We start from the raw sequence: 7,594 nt of genomic DNA, 5'->3' as shown, positions 1-7,594 counted from the left end.
TGGTGTGTCCCCTCAGCTGTCTACTTGGACCACTTTATACCTGGGGCAACCGGGGGGGCGGGGACCAGGCGACCGTGTCCACTGGGGTCCGCCCAATCAGCGGCCAGCGGGAGGGGTTTACAACTTCACGGTAATTAGTGTACAATTACCCCTAACAGCGCGCGGGGGGGGGGGGGGGGGGGGGGGGTGCACACACATGTGGACTGCCTCATACTGAGGACACATAACGTGCTTATTACAATCCCTGCACAGTACAACACGGTGTGTTTGTTTTTAACTATAGATTAATGTAGTTGTTCATTATTACATTAGACGTTCATGTTTAATGCTGCAATCTTTTTTTTAAAGAATTGTTTCCCTGTAAAAAAAATACAAAATTTAACAAATGTAAATGTAGCTGAACTTGAACATTGATGAAATGTGATGGATAAAATAAATACACTATTTTATTGGCTGTTCGATTTCGTTTTTTTTAAAGAGAGCATGTCGTTTAAAATTGAAACTTAAATCTATAAACCTACCTAGTAAAAATAAAGTGGGCTCAATAAGTACATATAACCAAACGAACAAGAGTAACACTTAAGTAATAGGAGGCATATAACCTAATCCTAAATCTTATTTTAGTGTAACCCCCATTAAGCCTTTAAAGGCCGTCTAAAGATATATGCTTTTATTTTTTGATACATTCAAAATACACTGAAAATAATTTAGCTTTGAAAGTGTTAATTGACAGCACTTTATATTAAAACACGTCTACGCTGTGAAATTATCATCATTGTAGCAGATGTGGTTTAACCATTTATTTAAAATGCATTTACATTTTCTACTATTTACTAATACTAAATAATCTAACCTTAAAGCTCTCGTCAAATAAAGTAAACTGGACCAAACTTTAAAGGTTCAGAGTGTAAAATGTAGTGGTGAAGTTGCATGCTGCAGCTCAACACCCCTGACCTCCCCCTCCCCTTCCAAACATGAAAGAGAACCTGTGGTAGCATTCAGTTGTCATAAAAATTCAAAAGCTGTTTAGTTTGTCCAGTCTGGGCTACAGTATAAAACATGGCTGCCTCCATAGAGAAGCCCGCTCTGGATGTAAATATTAGGTTTTAGAAAGGGCCCAGTTTAGGGTAAAGAAAACAGAGATTTGTAGAATTTAGATGAAACACAATAGTGAAAACGTCACTATGGATACATTTTTATTCAGTTTCTCCCAATATATCAATGTCACCTATATCTTATACACTGAAGCTTTTTAAAGGGATAAAGAATAACACTATAATTATTCATCATAAAAATTATAATCTTAAATTCACATCTAATAATGTGCTCTGCTGAGGTTTCAAGGATTTAATTGTAAATGCATTTCTATTAATCGCCACTGGAACGAGAGCAAGTTCTTTTGAGTTCATGATCCTCCCTCAGTTCAAACTGTGAAGTAAGAGCTGCTTCACATGTGGACGAACATCTCACATCCAAACTAAGCTGAAACGCCTGTGGACTGTGATCATATTCATTGACTTCACACAGCCAAACGCCATTTTTAAAGACTGTTAATACTGCATGAAAGTGTGAGCCTGGTAATCAAGTGGAAATGTCATTGAGTTTAATTTTAGACCTGAGTGTTTGTGTCTCTCTGTTTGTGTGCAGTCAGAGAGATTCCCTCCTCCTCTCAGGCCTGCGGCTCTCAGCTGTCAGCACAGCACCCATCATCCACACGCGTTCCCAGGCAGATCGGGGATTTTCTCCGAACATGCAGCGAACTTTGCAGATCGTCGCCTGAAGCTGCAGCTGCGGTGATCTGCAGCTGGAGGGCGCTGCAGAGCAGAGCACTGAACTCGCAGCAGACCCCACCAGAGGTTTGCTCTTCAGTCTTCAACCACTCGAACTTTGCCAGTCAGGAGTGACAGATGGTTAGAAGCTCTGCTCTGTGGATGTCGCACAAAGTATTCAAACCCTCCACTCATAGGATTATCGCTATCACTTCAAATTGACTGACAGGACTTTTAACGCGAGGCCTGACCCCTGACAACTAAATAACTAACAACTAACAATCAAAAGTTGTGGACGCCCTTTGCTCATAATAATGTTTTTGTTATATCAATGTTAAGTTCAACACTTTTTGTATGTATAACTAAGACATTTAATAATAATAATGAAATAATAAATGTATAAAATGTCTAATGGCTTGTAGTTACGGTAAAATACCAAATAATATTTTCTTTATTTTCAAACATGAGAGAAAACACTGATGAACACAGTTTCTTTCACTTCCACTTTATTATAAATTGCACATCAAGACTGAACATATTGAGAATCAAGTCAGCGGTAGTTTACACACTTTTTCAATACATTTGGGCTTCTGAAGCTCTTTCGAAAAATAATCAAAAGTCAAGAAACAAAATTTTATGATTCAAAAGTAAATACACTCGGGACAAATAATTAAAAGAAAGCAAATTATCTTTTGGAATACACACATTCAAAGTTATGGGTAGCAGTTTACGTGTTGCTAAACCCTGTATTGACCAATTGCAACTGGATATAAGTACATTGGGGAAACATTCATTGATCTCTGAATTGTTAAGTTAAACCAAACCTTGTGTACAGGGCCTGGTTATCCTCATCCAAAATGCAACTACAAATCTGAGATTCAAAAATAATTGCCAAAGCTACTGTTGAAGTTAGGTGTTGTTTCCATTTTTGTCGGTCAAAAGGTTTTCAAGTTAAAATTCCTCAAGGATAGTGTGAAAAATATATAGTCTTAATACAAAAAATTTTGAGAAATTTACATTATACTTACTTAGGGTTTACCCAAGCTACCACAAGATAGAGCCAGCAATATCTATATAAGCAATGTAATTAAAATAAATTTGGCATGGATATACATTTTTCAACTTTTATGGAGATAGGCTAACAATCCCCCCTACTTTCAGTCTTTGCTTTAAGCTAGGCTAAACACCTTCTGGACTTATTTCTGCACTGAACAGAAATGCAGCTCCTGAAATCACACACAAAATGTCAGATTTCTATTCAGAGGAGACGAGTATCATGGAGTATACCAGCCATGTCCTCCTTTAAGGTGAAGCGGATCGATCATTTGGGGAGTTCTTCCTGAAGCTCATTCAGGATATACTCCCCAAACCCTCTTGTTTGGTCACTGATGCAGCCGATCCGACGGGCACTGGTGAGCAGGTCGCCTAATAGTTTGAGACGGTCAACCCGCGGCGCCAAGAAGTGGCTCTTCACAACGCTGGCAGTGTGCGGGTCCCCGTGCTCGCGGGCCAGCTGGCTCAGCTCCACCAGCGCGCCGGCCTCCTCTTTGAGCTGGAGCAGCAGAAGCTCCAGAGCTGGTAACACGGCACAGACCGCCTCACAGCCCGGCTTCTGACAATCAAAGACACACAACTGCCATGATAAGATTTTGCGTTATCACTTTCTGGACAACCCTCATCTGTCAAACAAGTAACATTTTTTAAATCTCCCGGCCAATTGACAGATTCAGTAGGTTTTAGCACTGGAGCTTCCCAGTCCTTGCAGTAATTTAAAGGTTACTTATGTAACCTTAAGATTAAAAGACAAACGTTGGCCTTGGAGTTTCTGTGTATGAAATTCAAACATTGGAGACTGAAACTTGGGGGTTGACCGACTTCAATTGAGTGACAATCAATTGAAAACCAGCCTGATTTGACTCACTTTTACTTTCCTGACCCTATTTGAAATGGTAAACACAAAGCATGTCATTTGTTTGACTTCAAAATTAAATGGCCAGGATGCACAAATCAACAGGATGCTTCATAATGTAACTGCATGAAATGGATTGTGAAGCTGAATCAAGCTGAGCAGTAAAGGACTCTGAGACATTGTGTTGTCTTAGGTACACTGCACTGGAGAGACGGATAACGAGGTGTCCCAAAATGCTGCTGACTGGGCCTGGGCCTCAGTCCTGAAACGATTTTACACGACTCATAAACCCGGGGCGGTGGTCGGAGGCCACGCTGCGACGCGCCAGTGCCACCGCCGAAGCTGTTGGCCATCTGGAAACACCATCAGCGACCATAGTCTCTGCCGCTGCATTAATCTCGCCAATTTTCCGGAACTGGTGGGGGGGGGGTGTACGACCCAACCGGCTTACGGCCAGAGCCAGGGGCAGGTCTTTAGGGGTTTAACCTCCCTCCCTCTCTCCCTTCTCCTCTGGCCTCTTGGTATCCTAACCCAGCCCCCTCACCCACTCCTGCGTCGGCCCAAATGAAGTGCTTCGCTCCAAAATGAGATCTCTGCCATTTGGAGAAAAAAAGAGACACAGAGAGACAGAGAGACACCTGCTCTGACAAAATGACGGATAGCTCAGGAGGAAAAATAAATCCTCATGATGGGACGTTTAAGGGGAAACATGAGGTTGCTGGTGGTGTAAAACGAGAAGGCAGTTACAGACTGAAGCTCTTCTGTCCCTCAGATAAAGTTCAAATCATAAATTTTGTCTCAAAATGGGTCCACAAATCAGCTCTTCACAGCAGATCATCTGCACGCCCCCGACGAGCCCACCCCTACACAGCTGAAGTGTCTGTGGACAACAGATGCTCTTGACCCTGACCTCTGACTAACCTATGTGTTACACAGTACACTTACTCAAATACTGCACTTAAGTACCATTTATAAAGTACTAGTACATTTACCCAACAGCTGGAACGACTGGTTACTTTACAGTTAAATATTTTACCTACGAAGCATACATGCATCTTGGAAATATATGATGTCTTGTTATAGATGTCAAACCCAACAGTATAAGCTCATCAACCAACTAAAACCTAGTGTTTAGGCAAACTCATAGATTTCCCTTCGCTAAATGTGCCTGGTTTTTTGACACATTTTATGAGTTGGTCCATGTCCCATTCTTCCACAAAATTTGGGGCAGGCAAGAGTAACTAAAAAAACAAAAAACCAACCAGCCAACCAACTAACGATCAGGGGTTAAAACACAAACCTATTGGGGCCATTCTGCGTAATCTAGCCACAATAATTCAATTCAATTTTGTGACACATATTCATATTTTTTCTTTACAAAGGACTTTCACATAAAAATCCCAAAAAAATGTGAAACAGTTTTTGGAATGTAAGTAATCATTTGGGAAAGTTTCATGGTTAAAACTATTGGATTAATTAACTATTTATTAAATTTAAGATATTCATTTCCCATCGAAGTTTAAAAAAAGACCTTATTAAAACAGTCTGAGCCTGGAACCAGGTCGACCAGCTACGAGGTGACTAGAGCAAAAATAAATAAATACATATCTAGGCACAGAACAGTAAAGTTATATATCTTCATTTTTATCTTGTATGTATGCGTAGCAGTTATAATAGTGTATAGTGTAGTAACCTTGTCTAGTAAGTAGTGTAGTGGAATTTTGTGTAACCGTGTTTTAAGCCGAAATGTCCACTTCGGAAGTGGCGATGCTAGCGGACGTAGCCACACGATGGTGTGCCAGAGTGTCCGTGAACACACCTCAGAGGAGGCTTTCAGAGGACATTAATGGATGGAGGCATCTTATCGTGATGATTACCATATAAGGGCTGAAAATCTAAATCTCGAGTTACTGAATCGGAAACCTTTTTGATTTGATCTTTTGACATCATTGATGGAGCAATGGTTGAAAATAATTACAAACTCTTCCTTCCTGACACTTCTCACCTGGATATCTTTGCTGCAGTATTTCCCCCCCCTCTCAGCCAGGTAGCCCAGCATAGCCTCGGCCTCAGCTTGCTGCTTCAGCGCCTCCTGGTGGAAGAAAGCAGATACGCGAGGCAGGGCCACGTCATCCCTCTCAAACGCACTGGCCTGAAGGAGACAAAACAAGGCCTCACACTGACACACTCAGAGGGACACTCACATGGCCATGTCCTCAGACTTCTTTCTTTACCTCCCACACTTATGATTTGTGTTTTCGGTCTTTCTTTTATACATATACATATACAAATAACGGTGACTTGATAGTAGACAGACGTAATGCTGCACTGATCAAAAGTTACTATATGTGCTGAAAGGCATTATAGCAAAAACTAAAGCCCTGTTCAAACTGAGTGTGTTGAAAAGACAAGCTGCCTTGGTCGACAGACTCTAAGAAAGAGAACCTCCAAATGACTGAATCTCAAGGACAGAACCAGTAGGTCTTTTGCTGCTCACTCAGTATACCAACGATGCACCATTCCCTGGCTCTTGTCTCATAGGCTGATTCCTAATGTCCACCATCCTCTGGATTTACTGCTCTTGCATTTTGTTGAAGGATCAGTCGTTTGTTGTGTGTCCATCGTCATCATGTTTGTGACTTTACTCACGTTAAAACCTCAAGTGTTCATGGATATAAAATTATTATTATATTTATTATTATTATAACATCCTTAAATATCACTTTTATTATTTTTATTGTAACAACAAGTTTGCCACAGCTTAAATTTGATAGTTACACAACTGTTACTGTCCTCCCCTCTCTTTGCTCTCTTCTTCGAACCCGCCCCCCCCCACCCCATGAACATCAATTGAGGCCCCTTACACCAGCCTAGAGATTATAAATAATCCAAATTATCCAGCCAGATCATGTTCTGTCTGTGCAATATGAAACCGTATCACATCAATAAACCTGAACAACATGACTAAACACAGTTTTTAGATTAAATGTGGTACTTATTTGTGTTTGATATAATTATTCATAATATATCAATATTTGTTTTGTTTCACATAATCTCATTCATACTACTATGGCTCATTAGGCAAAATCCGGAACGTTTGAGGCCTTGTGGATTTGAATAAAGAAGTGTATGCAAATATCCAGAGGGAAGGTGAGAAGAGGTTAGATGCGTCTTTTCACTTTTTCTTATCCAAGGTTTGAATTTAATTTATTCATTGTGAAATTAATGCAATTTTGTTTTGGAACAAATATTTAACACCACCTTTAGTAAGGCAAGCAATCCTATCATATCAACTGGTGGCTGAGGACATTATTGTTGCTGTCACATTTTACGAATAAAAAGTGGATGGGCTAAAATAACTTTTTGATAAATGACACTATTTAGATATACTGGAGGAAAGTGTTTCTGTTTTGCACTTCCTCTTACTCACACTTATTTATTTATATATATATATATATATATATATTCTATTTTTGCAGAAATCCCATCATCGGTCCTCTGACAGAACACAGGTCTTCTGATGTGTCCCCCGCAGCAGAGCAGGCTTCATGAGGACGGGTGTGTCTCCTACCAGAGCCTGTAGTTTGTACGCTCGGTCCCACATCAGGCCGCCCACGCCGCACAGAGCCTCCTCTACGGCGGCGGGCAGGTTTTGCCTGACCCGGCTGCTGCCCCCGGAGCTCGGGTGCGCACTGCACTGAGGCAGGCTGCTCCTCAGCTTCTTCCCTGGGGGCTCGGCCATGTCCCCACCCGGACACACAGGGCGCTGAAACTGTACTGGGATAGGCTACGATTACAGGCTGCGGAAGATCGAGCGCATACAGATCCAGGTGATAAACTCACGCCTCCGGAAAAAGAGCAGGAGCTGCGCGTCTTTCTCCCGCAGACCTGAGCCCCAGAAGCGGATAAATTTAGC

At 41.3% G+C, this 7,594-nt stretch overlaps 1 protein-coding gene across 2 annotated transcripts; it reads right to left on the bottom strand.

The window, feature by feature from the left end:
• Window positions 1-2,258: 2,258 nt before the first annotated feature.
• zgc:172145 (Ferritin light chain, oocyte isoform-like) lies at window positions 2,259-7,594 on the bottom strand. Of its 2 annotated transcripts, none has more exons than XM_062390668.1 (3): window positions 7,250-7,594; window positions 5,684-5,830; window positions 2,259-3,381 (listed from the first exon to the last, which is right to left on the bottom strand). In XM_062390668.1, exons 1-3 carry the CDS (start codon window positions 7,418-7,420, stop codon window positions 3,091-3,093), a joined length of 609 nt encoding a protein of 202 aa, XP_062246652.1. In that variant the 5' UTR covers window positions 7,421-7,594; the 3' UTR covers window positions 2,259-3,090. The 2 variants fall into 2 exon arrangements, with proteins under 2 accessions (XP_062246652.1, XP_062246653.1); XM_062390669.1 differs by having other exon boundaries at window positions 5,684-5,770.

The sequence above is a fragment of the Platichthys flesus genome, chromosome 6 (assembly GCF_949316205.1).
Source record: "Platichthys flesus chromosome 6, fPlaFle2.1, whole genome shotgun sequence".
Classification (NCBI taxonomy): Eukaryota; Metazoa; Chordata; class Actinopteri; order Pleuronectiformes; family Pleuronectidae; genus Platichthys; species Platichthys flesus.
The sequence above is the reverse complement of the archived record's forward strand: the minus strand, read 5'-3'. Positions and strand labels throughout refer to the sequence as shown.